Here is a 19,555-nt window from a genome sequence, read left to right as displayed (position 1 = left end):
GAAGAACATCAAGTGAATTTTAATTGGTGACCACGAGGTAGCAAATCTTAAGGGGGAATTTTCACTTTATGTAGAAAGTGAAACCATAGGTTTTGTTTGTGTATCTGCTTTAAAACCGAAGAAATCATTAATCTACTTCTAAATCTCCTGTTATTAGTGTGAGGACTTTATATGCCTAGTTGGGTTTGTATTTCCAAAGAATTAATGCTTTTCAACTGATGAATAGCTGTTTATCAGTGTTTTTATTCAGATAAAAAGTGTGAAGTTAAAACATGCAGTGAAAATACTTATTTACCAGTCAGACTGGAGTATGCAAGATGTTCAGCACCTCCGGCTCCGGATAGTGTCGTATACACTCAGTGTGTTCATAAAGACTGTTTCTCTTCCTTTGAAATACCGAATTTTGTTTTGCAGCCAGCTGTGAATTGGGTGGTACCAATGTCTGAAAAAGTGCGGTACGATGAAATTTTCTTAAAAACAGACACAGACATGGATGGGTTTGTGAGTGGCCAAGAAGTAAAGGACATTTTTATGCATTCAGGTCTGTCTCAGAATCTCCTAGCGCATATATGGTAAGAAATCCCTACTAGCTGTGTTTTTGTAACTTGCTGATCTGGGAACTCAGATTCAGAATGTGATCCTAACATGAAAAAAACCCAGAAACAAACAAAAAACCCCACCCTGTTTTACTTGTCCGCATACTGCAACATGTGGGCTATGTGGAAAATTAAAGGAGACATAAATACTCCCTTTGCTTTTCTGGGAGGGAGGGCAATAGGTCAGTCTGTGAGTTGTGATTGTGTTTTGAAGTTCTAGTGCTGTAAATATTTTCTCAGAGTAACACTATTCAATTAAATATGCGTAATAAAATACTGCACTGTTTAATAGAACCCCAGCTAGAATAAGTAAACTCTGATGAGGATGAACCGAAAGGAAATGACCCATATATGCGTATTTCAGGCTTTTTGGTAGAGCAGAAATAAGATTTTCTTGTTCGTAAGTATCATTTGTTTTTTATCAGGGCTTTGGCAGACACGAGACAGATTGGAAAGCTCAGCAAAGACCAGTTTGCACTCGCCATGTATCTCATTCAGCAGAAGGTCAGCAAAGGGATTGATCCTCCACAAGTGTTATCTCCAGATATGATCCCTCCCACAGAGAGGAACACACCCATCCAGGTAAGTCAGTGATTTGTCGTAGGTAACACTGAACTTATGTGCTTTAAAAGTGATGGGCTTTGAGGGTGAATTTTGTATGGGGTTTTTTTTAAGTGTTATGATAAAGAATTGCCAGTATTTTTTCTTACCTCCTCTTACAAAATTCTACTAACATTTGAAAATATAGCTAAATTTTTAACAACCAAGACAGTAAGTAAAGAAAAAAGCAGCAAAATATTCCATAAACCACGGAGTAATAATGCTGAAAAAAAATCTAGCATAAAAAATAATCCTTTGTCGTAGAGAAGGTTGAGTCAGGGAACTTGTAACAGCAAATATTAAAAACTGGTCGAGCAGCCTATCCCTGACTGTGATCAGCACCAAATTCCTCCCATGAAAACAAAATCTTTTAATGGCTAAATGAGGAGTGATGACTTCCTAGTTTCTGGGACTCATCTTTTGTAGCATGCCTGTCCACACTCCTGTATCCATCACTGCTAATACCACTTTACTGTAGTATCTGATCTTTTGCTGACCCTGCTTTGTTCCTGTCCTTGATAGCATGTCAGTGCATTTCTGAAACTGAAAAAAGAAATACTTCTGTCATGTCAATACATTCGCCTTTTCTATAAATTATGATGTATTTTTCTTTACTTTTTTTTTGCTTTCCCTAACCAGAAACCTTTGGAACTCTAAATATATTTTAATTATTGCTGTTGCTGTGGTCCTCCTAAGGTTTTTCCTATATCCTTTTCCTATAGACTCTATCAGGTTACTTGACCCCTGTAGGAACTGAGATCTCAGCACTAACAGAAATGCGGCGTGTGAGTAATTGCGGTGTCCAAAGGAATGACATTTCTGATGTATGCTTCTTGTAACTTCAAAAAAAGTGTTTCTTTCTACACCTTTGCCTGTCTCTGCTCTCGGGTTCTGTGCATGGTGATAATGCCACAGCAATGTGAAGTGCCCAGCACCGGCTGCCAACCTGGTGATGTTCCTTCCTTCAGCAACTGGAGATGTATTGATCTGGCAGGGAGTTCCTGGGACAGGCAGCTCTGTGCTGTCGGAATTATTACTGGACTAGTTCTCTGCATCTGTGAGCAGTAAATACATCTTGGTGTGAGAGCTTTAAGCTTCCCACTGTTTTCAGTTAATTTCAATTTTTTTTCCATGTGGTATGTATTTAGCTGAGCGTAAGATAAAATAAACTATATGCTACTGTGAGCTCAGTTAAGTGACTCTTACCCTAACTGCTGCAGCAGCTCCATTGAACTTATTTCGTAGTCATGTTGGGTGACACCCGGCTGTGATCGTGTCCTGCATTCAGTACAGGTCTCCCAGCAAATCTGTATCTGGCCTGAGAGTATAAAAGTGATTTTTGATTTGCTACCTTGAAGAATTAGTCTGTATTGTTGTTGTTATTTGTGATTATTTAATGGCGTATTACCAAAAAAATGATCCCCCAAAAGTGAGGACTTAATTAAATTATTTGAATTGTGTATTCACCTATTGTTTCTACAAAAACGTTACATCTTACTCTGCTGGTCTTGGCTTGTTTGTTGGGTTCTTGTTTGTTTTTTAATATTTAATAAAGCCAAGCTTTCTGTGGTTATCACAGCGGTCTCAAAGTGAGCGACGCAAGCAAACTCTGCATTCTTCTTTTTAAAATGCTATATAAAAGTTTTAGGTCTCTTGGTTTGTCATACTAGCAGTGAGTTCAGTGCTGCAGTTTTTGCTCAGTTGTGGTGGTTTTATTTTTTTCGAAGAGCAATCCTTTTTATAATAACAACCAATTTTGTACCTAATGCTGACATCCTTTCTTAACTTCTGCTAGTGATGGTCTTATCTAGAAGGCAAGGGATGCCCTCTGCATCTTCCCTGATCTACACCTGAATGAATGTAGAAACAACCTACAGGAAATGGGGTATAATTGCAGAAATTGCCATTAATTTGTGGCAGGGCTTAAGAAGACTGAAATTACAATCTGATTTTGTTAAGTCCCCTGGAAAATTTACTCTTGACTATAGCAGAACTGAGTGTTACGTTTTGAATTTTAATTCTGATGTAGTCTGCAATTTCCTTGTTGGCATTGTGCCTGTCCTTTCATTGCTGTGTGTTCAACTGTCCTGTCTATTAAACAGGCTTGTTAAAAATTCTCCTGTCTCACAGGTAGAATTGTGTGGCATGTTCCCTGCTTGTTGCAGAATAATTTGATGCCTCTCATAGAATTTTGAAAACGCAAATAATGAGGATTTTGTATCCCACCTCTGTCCTCAGCCTTTGTTAAAAGGAAGAGCTTCTGTTACAACTTGACATTTTAATAGATTGTTTCATTCTTAACAGGATAGTGCAAGTTCTGTTGGATCAGGAGAATTTACAGGAGTGAAGGAACTGGACGATATTAGTCAAGAAATTGCACAGCTGCAGAGGTAATAGTTGTGGACTGTTTAACAAAATCTTGGTGTAGAGTAACAAAATAAGTCTATAGTACAGATGTGTCAGTTACTTCTATTTTCTTCTAGTAATTTTGTCATTATTTGTTGCTGTAACCGGTGATGAATTTCCAAGTGATACCCTACAGGTCTGTCAGGTGACTTCAGAAGACTGATGATGGGCACAAGATGGTATTTTTCAAAGCATAATTGATACATATGCACCTTTTCTCCTTTACAGAATACATGAGAATACAGGCTGGCGTTTTTGGCTGCGTGGTGTTTCCGGAATAATATTTAATGGATTTTTGCACATGTGTTATATTATTTAACTAATCACAAATACATTTTCTTTTTTGTCTGACAGAGAAAAATATTCTCTGGAGCAGGACATTAGGGAAAAGGAAGAATCAATCAGACAGAAAACCAATGAAGTTCAGGTAAAAACTCTGTTTATCATTAGTGGTTTTCATTTTAATCTAGGTAATATATGGCAATTTAGCATTTTTTCTGTCTTTCTGTTGTTCTATCATTCTTTCTGTTGTTCTTTCTTTCTTGGGATTTTCCTCTAACTTACAGAAAGAATTTTATTTTAGTGTTCTCCATCAGAAATGTTTTCATCTGATGTTGGCTAATATGAGCCTAGTATATGTGAACAGTTTGAAATGTCTTTTTTGTTAGTGTTTAACTAACACCGTAATTTAGGAAATCATTGTTTGGAGAGTACTGGTTTTGATAATGAGGATAACTCAATGCCATGTGCTCTGTGTCACAGTCCCTTTTCCTTCTTGTGAGCAGTGATTTATTTCCTGATGTCTTACACAAGTTCCTGCAGAAACAAAACAGGCCAGTGCAGGGTGTAGCCTATATGATGTAGAAAATCTTCTGAATTTTGCTACGTTCTTTGTCTGTGGCTGATCCTTCCTTAAGACAACAGCTAAATGTGAGTTCCAAACTGTGGAATTTTCTTCAGGAACTGCAAAATGATTTAGATAGGGAAACAAGTAACTTGCAAGAGCTGGAGGCTCAAAAACAAGATGCCCAAGACCGCCTGGATGAGATGGACCAGCAGAAAGCCAAACTGAAGGATATGCTGAATGACGTAAGGCAGAAATGCCAGGAAGAAACACAGGTGGTGAGTGTGTGTTAATTCTGGACGTGCTCAGGAGTGTTACTTCTTCTGTTGTGGGAAAGTCTATTTATTTAATGAATAAGCTTTCCTTCCTTCCTTCCTTCCTTCCTTCCTTCCTTCCTTCCTTCCGAATTCCGAATTCCGAATTCCGAATTCCTTCCGAATTCCTTCCTTCCAAATTCCTTCCGAATTCCTTCCGAATTCCTTCCGAATTCCTTCCGAATTCCTTCCTTCCGAATTCCTTCCGAATTCCTTCCTTCCTTCCTTCCTTCCTTCCTTCCTTCCGAATTCCTTCCTTCCTTCCTTCCTTCCTTCCGAATTCCTTCCTTCCTTCCTTCCTTCCTTCCTTCCGAATTCCTTCCTTCCGAATTCCTTCCGAATTCCTTCCTTCCTTCCTTCCTTCCTTCCTTCCTTCCTTCCTTCCTTCCTTCCTTCCTTCCTTCCTTCCTTCCTTCCTTCCTTCCTTCCTTCCTTCCGAATTCCTTCCGAATTCCTTCCTTCCTTCCTTCCTTCCGAATTCCTTCCGAATTCCTTCCTCCCTCCCTCCCTCCCTCTTTTCATTTCCACACAAATACAGAGGTCCAGGAAAGGATTCTGCTGTCCTAAATACCTTTCATAATGGTCATAAATGAAAGGTTGAACCCGATGATCTCCAAGGGTCCCTTTCTACAGGAATTGTTGCTGTTCTGAGAATATATGAAACGTTTATTCAGCCTAATACAGCAATTGAAAATCAGTAGTCCTAACCCATGAGACGGTCCATGGCAGTGGTTCTGGTTTTGATCACTCTGAATGTCATCAGTATTGAGTTTTCAGGTTGATACAATTGCTAATGGAAATAGGACGTTACCTTGAGGTAGAAACTTACTGTGTAAGGAAGTCACCTAAGAAAGTGTATAAGGAAGGTTATCTGCAACTCTGTAATTTTAACTCTTACTGGAGTTAAAAATGCACTTTAAACTATTTGATAAATGTTTGAATGGAACCAAGTTCTGAATGGAACAGAGGTCTGAAAGTGAACATCCAGGAAACAGCTTTTGATTACCTTTTTAATTAGTGGGGTACTTCTCTGATTTAAAATAGTATTTCTTGGTTTTATTGAGTGTGCTTTTATCAAGGATTGTAGCAGAAGCAGCATGCATTTCTTCATATTAAGTTCTAAATATTTTCCTTAGTAGTTGATAGGTTGGTTTACTACTTTCCATTACTTATTATAAATTCACACTTTAACAAGTCCCATTTATTCCAAATTTCACTCTGATTTTTCTACTGTGTTGTTTCAGATTTCATCACTAAAAATGCAGATTCAGTCTCAGGAATCAGATTTAAAGTTACAGGAAGATGACCTTAACAGAGCAAAAGCAGAGCTGAATCGCCTCCAGCAAGAAGAGACTCAGCTAGAGCAGAGCATCCAGGCTGGAAAAGTGCAGCTTGAAACAATAATCAAATCTTTAAAATCAACCCAGGAAGAAATAAACCAGGTATTCACTGTACTTCATACAATTTTTTGCTTCTTGAAATGCTGAGTTGAACATTGCCTAGAAGAATTATTTTTCAGAGGAGAAAAGAAGTCCTGGTTCATGAAATAAGCCTTTTTGACTGGTGTTTGGTTCGGTTAATTCCCAGTTTGAGTCAGGAAGCATTCAGTTCTGGTGGGGATGAAATGCAGCTGGCTGGCACCACTGTTTTAAGGAGACTGTAAGAATGATAGTGTTGTCGAGTGAGTAACATGCTAAAACATTTTTCCTTCTCAGGCAAGAAGTAAACTCTCTCAGCTGCAAGAGAACCATCAGGAAGTGAATAAGAGTATTGAAGAGTACAATGAAGCTCTCAATGGGATTCATGGTGGGAGTCTGACAAATTTAGCAGACATGAGTGAAGGCCTTGGGCAGACAGAAAGAAGCAATTATGGAGCTATGGTAAAAACAAAATACTGTTGTTCAGTATATTTTACACTAATTAAGCTTCTGACTTGCACCTAATCTGAAAGAGTTGTTTAGTTGGTAGTTGGCTCGTTGGTCTTGTGGATTTGTAACCTGTCACACGTTCAGTCTCAGTACAGAGATGGGGCTTTATTTCCAGTTCAAGTGTTTTGTGTTTTCTTGAATGCTGTCCAGTTTACTAAGGCAAAACCTTCTCTTGCTGTAAACTTCCCTTGATCATGTATTTCCTTCTTATTTCCAAAAGAAGCTCTACAAATTTCTGCTTTACACTGAGCTATATTTATTACATATCTCAGTAAAAAACATGTTCCCTTTCCAAAAGGATGTTTCTCTTTTGGTTAAATAATTCCAGCATCATCTTTCTCATTTATTAAGTTTTTATTTAATCAGCATTTTTTCCCAAATCATAAAATCTTTCAAGTTCTTAAACATTTTTTGAGTCAATTTCTTTTGGGTATCTATTGCTGATTTGGGTATTAAATAATCCTCTAAATCACAAGAATTTTCTTTTTTTTTTAAACCTATTTCTTGTCTTAAGGCAAGATAAAAGTTGCATACTTGCTTGATTCTGCTTGCATGTCTGTGGCCCTTCGTCATTATGGAAACATGCTTACCCTTGTAAGCACAGTATTTGCTATGGGTTTAGTATGAAGTTAAATATATGATGTGTTAGTAAATACTCACCAGGCATTGCTGCCTTTAATGCCATACTTTACACTTGCTCTGTAAAAACAAACTGCTCGAAAGAAGAAAAGTGTAGATAAAAAAGAGCAGTACATTGAGAAACATGGACTTAAAGGTCATAAAACACTTTAGTGCTTAGTTTCTGTGCTTGCATGGCTTGCATAAATATATTTAATTTCCAGTGAAATCTTCCAGATGTTTTGCTTACTTGCAAAACCTAGGAGCCACTTACTGGCAGAAAACAGCAGTCTATGTTCATAGCAATTTTTTTAAACCATTGTGCCACTTTCCTGTTTCTCAATTCTTCCTTCCTCTTCCTTCTCTCCCCACCTCCCTCCCCCTGTTCTGAGAAGTATTAATTAAGATGTTTTCATTTGCATCTTGTGAAGGGATGAAAGAAATCCTGTCTCTTTCTGGTGTTGGGGGCTGTGTGAGTGGGTAGCTGTTTCTGGGTATTCCTTACGTTGGTGTGGCATGGCTCTCATTGCCCCTGGAATTCTGCTGTGCAGGTGCTGTCTGCGCTTGGGGCTTCATCAGAGACCTCCAAATCAGACCCAAGCCAGGGGTATCATGCAAATGAATGTCATAAAGAGGTTTCGTAACTTCAGTTTGCTGCTTGTTCATGCAGGGTATTTTCTGCAACTTGACAAACTTAGATTTGGCCTCTGCTGAGAAACCTTGTCATCAAAATGTTGGGGTGACTCTTCCTGCATGAAGTGCTTTATCATGGGAAATCAGTATTTGGAGCTTTAAACTCAAAGATGAGTTAAAAAGAAGCAATCTAGTATTTGACTACTCAGTAGTAATTTGTTGTATTTCTAGTCCACAGTTTATTTATGTATCCTTTCCTTTTAAGTAAGTGTCTTACCTGAAACTGAGCTGTTAAGGGGGGGAAGAATTTTTTGATAGTGTGATGTTTGAGGTTGGCTTGCTTTTGTTATTTGAGATTTGAATATATTAATACAGGCAACAGTTTAACATTTAATTGCTATATGTACTGTTACCTTTTGATGTTCTGTGTGGCCTTGGGGTACACATTCCCGTCTGCTCTGTAATTACTTCTACTTAGAAGTCACATATTGAGAAAGTTCTTTAGAAAGTAATTTTTAAGATTGTTAAACAGGAACCAAGATAGCATGCAATTTCTGCTGAATATGTAACTGAGCATTTTTATCATGACCAGCTGCTGTGATGTTTCTCCTCTTAATTTTTAGGATGATCCATTTAAGAATAAAGCCTTGATGTTTACCAATAATACACAAGAATTGCATACAGACCCATTCCAGTCAGAAGATCCTTTCAAATCTGATCCATTTAAGGGAGCAGACCCCTTCAAAGGCAGTAAGTGACAAGTGCTTACCTAAGACCTTGAAGACCAATTCTTGAGTAAATTATATTTTCACAAGTTTTTATCATCCTGCTAAATAGTAGATAAAACAAATTATTTTTCTCTTCTGCATAGGTGACCCATTCCAGCATGATCCTTTTGCAGAGCAACCACCTGCTCCAGCAGGTAATAGCCCTTTTTAATGACAGGACAGGTGTGGTATAAACGATTTGTAGCCAAACACAAAGATTTACAAACACAGAGAAAGCATAAAGGTTTCCCTAGCTTCGGATTTTTGGTTTGCGTGTGGGAACATAGAAACCTGACAGGGTGTGCATTCAGAATCAATATGTTTAATGAGAAGTGTGTAACTATTAAGTCTGAAAGCTTCATATAAACATGTACTTGCTCAAACTTAGTAAATACCCTCTGTAGAGAGGTCTCTGGAAGTTTATCGGATTTACCAAAACACTGTGTGTTTGTGTAGGAAAAATTACCTCAGTGAGTGTGAGGTCAAATGTAGCATGTTTATAGACACATTTGTGCTACATTCTATTTACCTTTTCATGCTCCTTCTAGATCCCTTTGGAGGAGATCCGTTTAAGGAAAGTGACCCATTTCGTAGTTCTGCCCCTGAGGATTTCTTCAACAAACAGGTGAAGAGTGACCCGTTTACCTCAGATCCATTCACAAAAACCCCCACTTTACCCTCAAAGGTCAGTAATTTTTAAATCTACACTTAATAGATTTCTTTACTGTTGACAGGCTTATTGTCTGAAAGCTAAAAGGAGTGAAATAACACAAAATACTTTTTTCCTAACTGATGAAATATAATTAATTGTATTCTTAAAATGTAAGTATGGATTGTTAAGGCAATCTGCAGTGTTCTCTCTGGTTCCATGGTAATGAGGTACATCCACCATGAAGGTACTGTTAGGTGGATATTTTTTCTCTCTGTTGGGAATTTCAAACCAGCAGCACCCACTCATTCCCACCATTCCCTCCATCCCATAGATTTGTGCAGTCACACAGTGAGTGAGAAGGAGGAACTGCTCTGGCTAAAGGATTCCTGAGCCCTGAGCACACACTGGAGCCAGCACAGTGGGGGGACCGTGCAGAACGCGCTTGTTAGATCCCTAGTCACAGTTCTGAGCTGTTCTGATGTACATGTGTGTGCTTCTTTGGGGGGGAGTATGAATTTTTTGTTTTTGTTTTTGTTAGTGTTTTCCTCACTCTTATGCAATTCATTGAGAGTTTGCCACCCAAGACCAGTTTCAGTCGGTGGGAACTTAGTTTGTCTTGCAGCATAGGATTGTACTTAAATAAAAGCAGACTTGTCAAATGAAGAGCAACTGTAAATACCATCTGTATTTACATATACAGATTCTCTGAATTAATAATAATATAAATGCATGACCCAAATATTCAGTCTCTGTTGCTTAAAGACTAAACACTTCTGGGTGTATTTTCATATGTTGCCCTGGTAACTAATGTTGCTTGTATTTCAGTGGGATGCTCTTCTCACTTGTAGGTACCTGGTGTTGTGTTCAAGGCTATCCATAGCTAAATGCACTAATAATGTGAATTTCATACAATCAGTTGATTTTATCCTACTCTGTCTGCTGAATAGAGTGGTCTGAAATTGGAAATAATTTGTCTTAAAGCAAGAGATTTTGATAGGCATAAAAAGCTAAGTGCACAGTCCAGCAGCAAAATAATTATGCCTATCTGTTCTTATTTAGCCTGACCCTTTTGAAAGCACTGATCCTTTTACGTCTTCCAGTATCTCTTCGAAAGGTCCAGGTAAGAAGTAAACATTTTCACATGAAGATATATAAGGAGGTATCTTTTTATGAAAGAAGAATCAAATATAAGAGTTAAGAATAAAGAGTCTTGTGAACTGTTGGCAAAAAGCATCACGGTCTTGTTCCAGTTCGTGAAGACCATCTGTGGCACTATATATGCCTTTTTTTTCTTCTTGTACTTTCCCTCCAAACAACTGGTAGAAAACCTATTGTTTTGTGGAGTTCTCTTTTAACATCTCATGGCAGGTCAAAATGCAGGTGTCTTTTAATCACCTGCCTAGTTTTGTGCTTCATTGGCACCACCAAGCATTCTTTGTAACTCTTAAGTATTACTCAAAATAACTTTTTTCCCCCCCTGTGTCTGTTCCAGATCCATTTGGAACACTGGATCCATTTGGAAGTGGTGCTTTCAGTGGTGGTGAGGGATTTGCAGACTTCAGTCAGATGTCAAAGGTAAAGGTTAAAAGGAAAGCAACTGTCCTTTTAAAAATGTATGTACAGACACTTTTTTAAAGGGTGTGATACGATTGTAACTTTTCAGCTGACAAACTGGTTTTGGTCATTTTTTTCCTATCAGCCTCACCAATTACGTAGCAAAATCTTATTAAGACTGTTAGATTCAGTAGGGATAAATAAACTTCTTACAAATATTTTCAAATACCAGATCAGGAAAAGAAACTAACTTGTAGTGTTAACTCGTGAGAAGAGGTAGTTGTTGCGGATATTAATAACTGTATTTCAGTGTCCAGCCTTCCTGTAAGTTCTGGAATTTGCTTCTTGGTTACTTCATAGTAAGTATTCTGACTTGTTTCTAAGCTTACCATAAAATCATTCAGGTTGGATAAGGCCTTTGAGAGCGAGTCCAACCATTAACGAAACACCACACTACTAAATTTACGTAAACTAACCTTCCTGTAAACCCACTCCACTCTTAACAGTCAATCAGTCTCTCCCACGTTTTAGATGTGCAATTTCTGTTCATTTTAAATAGCAGATGAAGAAAAAGGTTCAGGACACACATGAAAAAAATGGATAATTGTAAAGGTCTTGGTCTGCTGTTACTTTCCTGAGGCGGAGTTTGGAATTTACAGTTAACATCAGTGCCCAACTCCTTACATTAGTTCTACAGTAATGCTTGAACACTGTAGAGTAAATGTTAAAAATAAGATAGGTTATCTTTTCACTTTGATAATTACATTTCTTGATGGTTTTTTTATTCTCCCCTAACTTTTCTTACTATTTTGGGGAGGGTTTTAGCTCTCCACTAGATGGCAACAGCCTTTACCAATAGACGTGGCTGGCTTGAGGTAGAAATTTTAGCAAAGGTTTGGCTGCGATTTTTGCCTTTGCTCACAGAATTCCTCCTTCTTCATTTCGCAGTGATAAATTTCCTTGCATGGCGGAATACTTGTGGGCTTCTTGAATCAATAGGAGAGCCCTTTAGAAAAGCCATCTGAATACAGGAAGCATTAAACCCATGCATTTGGATATTCCCTAAGGTTTTGCTAAAAAGTCAAATACCTGTGTGTGACTTCAGAACAGCTTAGAATAAAGTTCTCCATTCTGCAGTGTGCCGTGTTTTTCCAGGTTCTGTCATGGTTCTGTTTATCAGAGTGAAGGTCAGGCTGTGGTATGACTGTTCATTGCCAAATAGTAAAAAGTAGAGTTTTGCTTCCTTTTATTTTCTCATCAGCTTTTTGCTAGGACTAACAGTTCTAGAAGTACTTAAATGATTAAGAGCGTAAGTTCTTTTGAATGTGAATGGAATCTTAGCACTGCTGTCATTGGGCATTAGCCTCTTACACCAACTCTCTACATCTGCCCTCAGGTTTTGAAGTTAATGGTTTTACTTGAGTTAACCTGTAGCTTCATGAAACCACAGGTATTCTACAGTGTGCTTACATCCCTTCTCTTTTCTTTTTTTCTCGTGTAGTCAGTAGCTTCAGACCCCTTTGCCCCCTCTTTTGGAGGGGTGGGATTCGCAGATGACCCTTTCAAAAGCAAATCAGACACACCAGCATTGCCTCCGAAGAAAAATGTCCCTCCACGACCCAAGCCACCCAGTGGTAAGGAGGTTTTCTTCTTTTAAAATCTACTTCTTCCAGTTTACAGTGTATTACTGGATATAAGAACAAGTTGACAGTCTACTATTTATCTTGGTTTTACTATTTCAACCATGGAGGAAGATATGAAGTTACCAGTAAATTGACAAAATTATCAGTAAACCAGACTGGAACTCTTCAGACTGGAAAACAGATGATGACAGAGTGCTATGACAGATCTGTAAAATCACATGTGGCAGGAAAAAATGGGAAAACCCCCTATATTTTTCTAAGTAGACAACACGTAGGATTAGTAAATGGCACCTTTAAAATAAAGAGGTTTGTTTTTATATGGTAATCTAAGTTTAGGATTTATTTCTATGTTTACCAGAGAATATGGTGAATGTAAGAAAGTTTGAATGGTCTTAAAAAAACCTCTAGATAGTTCTCAGAAGAAACAGGGGCAACAGGGTGTCCCAAAAGCCAAAATACTGGCTCTAGCTGCTTTGTAGCTGAGTAGCAAGGCAGTCTGACTATGGCTGCATCTTTATCTTGTTTGTATGTTCTTCCTGAGGCATCTGCCACGAGATACTGACAAGAACAGGGTACAGGGTTAGACAGACCTGTCCTGATCTGCCTGTCCAGGTAGGATCATTCTTGCATTTGCACATTACTGCGTGAATTAAACAGAAAACACTTCCTGAATATATATATATATATATGGCTTTGCTCCTGCTTCAAGTCCCTTATTTATGAAAATCTGGGAGATACATAAATCTCATGGATTGAAAATAAGATCTCTCTTAGTGGAGCTTCAACTTCTGCCCTCCCTGGAGTTGTTTTCAAGATACTCAGCTACCAGTGAAACTGTTTAAAGAACTGAAGGCACGTAGTTTCAAGTCTCCTTTTAACAACTGTGGTAGAGTTCAGTTGATATTAAGAGGGAACTTTCAGTTGGCCTCAAAAACCAGCAAAAGCTGGATTCTGCTTATGGATAGGCACAGACTTTTGCACTAAACACATGGATCAACATCTAGTATGTTTACAGTATGTATCTAGTATGTATAAAGATACATCGAATATCTTATACTATATACATCCACAGACAGTATTAGGAAGCATCGTACAGAGAGAACAGATCCATGATTAATGTCTCCCTCAGTGTGTGGATTCTCTGCCTTTCTGTTGGTGCATTTTGGAGCAGAGCATGCAGCCTGTTTGTGATGGGTATTGTTGATCTGGCTGGTTTTGCAAACCAGTTATTCTAGAATGAACTCCTTGGATAATGTGAAAAGTGCTTTCTATTACCAAGGTGTCCTTAATGTCATTATATCCCATCAATTGATCCAAGGTATGAAAGATACCATTTCACATAGTAGACTTACCAGCAGACCATTGCAGCAGCATTAGTTTGTTCCTGTTGCTGTGATTTCATTGCTTAAGAGACGATGGTGCACCCTAAAACCCTGAAAGCAACAGATGAGGTTTCTTGTAGGTGAGTATTGATGCAAACTTGTCAGGAAATGCTCTAGGATTGTGGAACAGCCCTTGAAGCAGTTCATTCCATGCTTGCTTTGTGTATTTTCTACTACTGAGGTACTAAAGACTTACAGTAATTAAAAAAAACCCCCACATAATACGTCATGTTGACAAATATCAAACACTAGGGCAGACATGAATAAAAGGAGAAATAGAAAAGCTGAAGGGAATCTCATCTGACATTGTGAATTATGTTATTTTTCTTTATTTGGTTTTCAAGGAAAAGAGTGCAAGTGGCCATCTTTCAAAAAAATGTCTACATGAAATATTTTAGTGTTAACAGGGCCTGTGTGAAGTTGGATGATTCAAACAAATACTAAATATACCCATGTTATCTCTTGTATGTGGTTTCTCTCTATTCCTTGTTAGAAACATGATTACTCTTAGCAAATGCAGTGTAATAGTAGCAGCAAAGGTGAGTACTGACTTACCTACATGAGGGATTTGGGATTTCTGTGTCCTCATTCCCTCTTTTGTACATATTGAGGAATTTGGTGAATATTCAGCTTTATTAATATATTTTTAATTTAGCCATGTGCACTCAACCTTTAATCAGTTGGTTAAAAATGGTTTAAGTGTGTCTCTTCCCCCTTTCTAGGGAGATACAATATTTGTGAGGTTCCGCTGCTCTACCAAAAGCAAATCTTGTTATGATAAAATAGACTAAGGAGGAAACAACAGGGTTTTTTTTAAAGCAAATGAGCCTCGTGTGCTTATGCAGTTCTACTCCTCCCTTCCTTCCACAACTAAGGCAATCTTCAGTGGTTACTTTAAGCATGAGAAATTATATAGTAATATAGTGCGATTGTAGCAAGAGATACAGCCATAAAATGTGTGTTAGAATGGGCTCAGCAAACAAACAACAGACAAGAAACTTCCGTTGTTTCTTACCTTTCTTATTGGTCTGTTTAATTAAAAAACAAGTAGGTGATAAAGATCTTGCTGATGGATGAATAAATGCCAGTTATTACCAGACAAACCTGTAATTTGCCTTTCTGTTCCATCCTCATACTCTTTTTAGTAAAACTGTTCTTGGGGGGGGTGCAATTTTTAATATTGAAAAGCACTTTTGTGGTTTGTTTGCATTTTGGTAGGCAGGTGTAAAAAGCTGTAAAAGAAAACTTTACTCATCCTCAAACCTCTGCTGTCAAGTAGAAAATAGAAATACTTCTGCAGAGCACTGGAAACTGTCTGATTTCCCAGGAAGTTGATAGTGGAAACTAAACAGGATCCACCAGGGATTATTCCTGATTATTCCTGATTTGATGCTTTTGTGTATGTGAAGCTTTTGTGTGTGACGTGCTAACATTATCTGATAATCCATTGAGGGATTGCATGATGTCCTGGACCAAAGTGTGCCACAGTTCTCACCTTGCCCATGGGTCTCTGTTTTGTCCAGATGAATGAGGAGTTTGGCATCAAGTCTCATTCCTTCATGAAAACAAAGGCAGAGCAAACCCTTGGAGCTGAGCACAGGATCAGGGAAACACTTAAAATCATGGCATGTCCTGAGTTGGAAGGGACCCACAAAGATCATGGAGGCAAACTCCTGGCCCTGCACAGGACACCCCAGCCATCTCACCCTCTGTCTGAAAGCATTGCCCAAGCACTTCTTGAGCTCTGGCAGCCTTTGGGCTGTGACCCCTGCCTTGGGGAGCCTGTTCAGTGCCCCACCACCCTCTGGGGAAAGAACCTTTTCCTGACAACCATCCCAGCCCCCTGACACAGCTCCAGCTGTTCCCTGGGTCCTGTCCCTGTCCCAGAGCAGACCTCAGCCCCTGCCCCTCTGCAGACCCTCAGGAGGAGCTGCAGCCCCTTGAGGAGTCTCCCTTCAGTCTCCTCTGCTCCAGCTGAATGAGCCAAGTGCCCTCAGCCGCTCCTCAGACCCTTCCCCATCCCTGTGTCTGTCCTTTGGACGCTCTCCAACAGCTTTAGATCCTTCTGATCTTGTGGTGCCCAAAGTGCCCCCAGCACTCAAGGTGTGGCCACCACAGTGCAGAGCAGAGCAGGAGAATCCCCTCCCTTGCCTGGCTGGTGATGCTGGGCCTGGTGCCCTCCAGGACGTGGTGACACTGAGGGCTGCAAGGGCACACTGGTGGCTCATATCCAGCTTGCTGTCAGCCAAGGACCCCCAGCTCCCTTTCCACGTGGCTGGTCTGCAGCCTCTCGTTCCCCTGTCTGTCCATGCATCCGGGGCTGCCCTGGCACAGGATCCGGCGCCTGACGTGTTAAGTTGGGGATTGGCCAGCCCTTTCCTTTGTGAAGATCTCTCTGCAGCACATCTCTGCCTTCAAGGGTGTCAACAGCTCCTCCCAGCTGTGTGTCATCACCAAACTTACTTAGTCTGCCTTCCAGTCCCACATCCAAGTCCTTCAGGAGGAAGTTGTAGAGCACTGGGTCCTGAAACGGAGCCTTTTGGACACAACCTGTTTACCATCTAGTGATGGTGAGAGCAAAAGGCCTTCAGATGTACCTGGAAAGACCTTTAAAAGGAGTTTGTGGTTCAGGGGAGCTGCTCTCGTGTCCAGGCTCTGGACGCAGTCTTCACCCAGCATTTAGAGAAACTCGTCTGCGTCTGCCAGGGTTGTCAGCAGCAGGATTGCAGTGGGTCATCAGGTCTGGTCCTACACATCCTGACTTGTTTGCTGGCTGCTTGTAAAGTGAAAATGGGTTGGTTGTTTTGGTTGGTTTGTTTGTTTTTAGTTAGTGTTTGGGTTTTTTCACAGCTGGAACATTGAGGAGCAGCTGTGATCTGAGTGTATTAGCAGATCAGTTCACAACTCTCTCTGGTTGGTAATATCAGGCAGGGATAGGCAAACCCTTTTTGTGTGGCGTGGATTAGGCACCTTTCAGATCCATATCTTTCCCTTCTTGAATACTGAGATTAAGAGAGGATATGACAACCATGAGATTATTTAATTAGGGTTGTATCTTGGGTAGAATCTCAGCCTTATACTTGTTTTGTTCATCATAGATAATTTCCTTCTTTCTTACTCTATTTTTGACCAGTCTGTCAAGATCTTTTAGACGTTTCAAAGTCCTAATCTGATCCGTGCTTGGTCCAAGAGAAATCTCGTGTTTGTTTCTATGGTGAAATGCTCTACTGAGCGTTTTTTTCAGTATAACTATTCAGAGGTTAAGTGCAGAATCTTTAAAGAGAATTGGAGGAAGGTTAATAACTCAGTGAATCCCAATAGAGAATAGCAAGGAGAAGGTGCTCCAGAAGCAGCAAACCTAGATACCAGTGTCCCTCAAAACTCCACCATGCTGTTTGTCGTGGTTTGAACGCAGCTGAGCGTCAAGCACACGAAATCTGTTATTTTCGTAAGGGGAAAATAAGAAAATATTGAGGAAAACTAGAAAGCTGCAAGGCCGAACAGGTTCAAACTTAAACAGTTGCTGTACAAAGAAAAAGTTTATTACCAACAGAATTAAAAGTAAAAAGAAATAACAAGAAAATTAAGGCAAACCTCCCCTCTCTTCCAGCACCTCCCTCCTTTTACTCAATTCGCACAAAGGATAACAGAACATGGGATTTTAGTCAGTGTTGCAGTTCTTGAAAAGTCTCTTTCTTTTGCTTAAGGAAAAAAAGGGTTTCTTCTGCTTCACGTGGTTCCCAAACTGCCACCAACAGCAGACCCGCCCAGAAAGAAACGATCTGCTGTGGTGTAAAACATCTCTTCCATGAAAAATCTCACAGTTCTTCACACTGCCAGACATGGGCCATCACATGGGGTTATTAATCTTTTTAAGGATGAGTTATTTTGGCCTGAACACAAAGGCTTTCTTCGCCACAAGTCTCTAAAAGCCTCTCACTGCTTCTCTATAGCCTGGCATAGGCACTCTTTGCAATCTTCACAGGCCACATGTGAATTCTCCATCCCCCCATGTACTTCAAATGGATTAAAGAGACAAACAGTTTGTGATATTACAGTTTCTTACAGTTCAACCCACTCCACTGTTTCATGAAAAGATTCGGAAAATCACCATCTCTGTCCCATACATGGTTTAAGATTCTCTTTAGGTTGAGGAAGATCAGCCAAGAAAAAGTTCTTTAGCTCTTCTGACAAGACTCTTCTAATGAAAATCCCCAAGAGAGTGCGTGCATGTTATTTTTCTTCAGGAAGGTATTCATATCCATGAAGTTCCTAATGGACATTAGGTTTCATAGGGCTTCCCTAGGACTTGGCTGGAGTAATTTGATGTTCACCAGGTGCTACTGGAGAACTTGCAGGTTTCTTTGGAGAGGAGTGGAATGTTTTGTGTATTTATTGGTTATATCTTGAATGATGTTCAAAAAGCACCAAAGAAATTCCAGTGCTTTGTGTAATGAGCTGTGATAAACAGAAAGCAAATAATAGTGAAGTATCTCAACATTCTTAAACAAAGGTGCCCTGTGGCAAGGGTCTACATTCCACTGCACATTATTTTCTCAAACTCCCCTAAAGTATAGCTGAGTTTTGCAGATTTATAAGTACATTTTATTTTCTGGCAGAGGACTGCCTGTGGTGTTCAGCACTACCAGACTTCTGGTCACTTTATATTTCTTACGCAGCTTCTCAGGGTTTATGGGACTTGTGTGTAATTAACGATAAAAAGTCTGAAAGAACTGGTAGACTGAAACCTGTCAGTTAAAATGGCTCTTGTAAGTTCTCACAGATTAAAAATTATGTTTTCTGCTGTGAGCTGCAGATTGAAATCAGTCAGAGTTCGCTGCTAACTAGTTTCTAGGTAAAAGTTGTTGATTACAGAACGAGAGAAAGAGATTTTTTTTTTTTTTTTTTTTTTTTTAAAGTACAGGAAGTTGCTGTGTGGGTGTCAGTGATTGGGTTATAAGTAAAATGCTCTAGTGCTTTGATCGTGGGACCTAGTGCTTATGCCCCACCCTTACCACTTCCTTTCAGTGCAGCCCCATGCATTCCACATTGCGGTTATAGCAGCGCTGTTAACCAGTGAGATTAACCACTACTGACAAGCATCTGACACATTACTCTCTATGCTCTGGACTCCTAGTCAGGCCCTTGAGTTCCTGAAGGAAGCAACTCTATATCCTAGGTAGGACGAGCAACACTTGACCCCTCCTAGTACAGAAGGTAGTGCCCTGCCTTACTGATGCTGTGCATTAAGGATGTGAGGAGAAGACACAGGCATTGAACTGTGTGATGCTGTTCCTGCCTTTTGTGGGCCCTTTCAGACACAAGAGTTCCTTCCCCATAAAGTTAGCACCACAACAGGAGTGTGTGACCTGGCTTTCAATGGGACAAGGCACACCAAGTTGTAGGATACAATCAGTTCCCAATTATGCTTTGCATTGTCTTGGGTTTTACCACTGAGTGTTCCTGTAGGCCTCCTTAGGAATGGGAGAGTTAACTCACACAGACAAATGCCAGAGAGATGGTTTAATGCCTTTAAGGCTGCTGGTGCATTCAGTGACCCGTGCTCCTTATCCACCACTCAGTATTCCTGCATGGTACTAAAATGACGGGATATAGTT

At 39.7% G+C, this 19,555-nt stretch overlaps 1 protein-coding gene across 3 annotated transcripts in view; it reads left to right on the top strand.

The window, feature by feature from the left end:
• Nucleotides 1-19,555, top strand: part of EPS15L1 (epidermal growth factor receptor pathway substrate 15 like 1) — a 48,996-nt gene that overhangs the window by 10,436 nt on the left and 19,005 nt on the right. For 2 of the 3 annotated variants that reach the window (XM_082297744.1, XM_082297743.1), the window contains exons 10-23: nt 415-572; nt 1,022-1,178; nt 1,919-1,981; nt 3,501-3,586; nt 3,957-4,029; nt 4,563-4,724; nt 6,005-6,202; nt 6,476-6,640; nt 8,563-8,689; nt 8,811-8,861; nt 9,255-9,391; nt 10,418-10,478; nt 10,851-10,933; nt 12,414-12,546. In XM_082297744.1, the coding sequence (XP_082153870.1) occupies nt 415-572; nt 1,022-1,178; nt 1,919-1,981; nt 3,501-3,586; nt 3,957-4,029; nt 4,563-4,724; nt 6,005-6,202; nt 6,476-6,640; nt 8,563-8,689; nt 8,811-8,861; nt 9,255-9,391; nt 10,418-10,478; nt 10,851-10,933; nt 12,414-12,546 (1,654 nt within the window). The remainder of the gene's footprint in view (nt 1-414; nt 573-1,021; nt 1,179-1,918; nt 1,982-3,500; nt 3,587-3,956; nt 4,030-4,562; nt 4,725-6,004; nt 6,203-6,475; nt 6,641-8,562; nt 8,690-8,810; nt 8,862-9,254; nt 9,392-10,417; nt 10,479-10,850; nt 10,934-12,413; nt 12,547-19,555) is intronic. The other variant, XM_082297745.1, reaches the window with a different exon arrangement.

Source organism: Coloeus monedula (genome assembly GCF_965178545.1).
Source record: "Coloeus monedula genome assembly, chromosome: 27".
Lineage (NCBI taxonomy): Eukaryota > Metazoa > Chordata > Aves > Passeriformes > Corvidae > Coloeus > Coloeus monedula.
The sequence above is the reverse complement of the archived record's forward strand: the minus strand, read 5'-3'. Positions and strand labels throughout refer to the sequence as shown.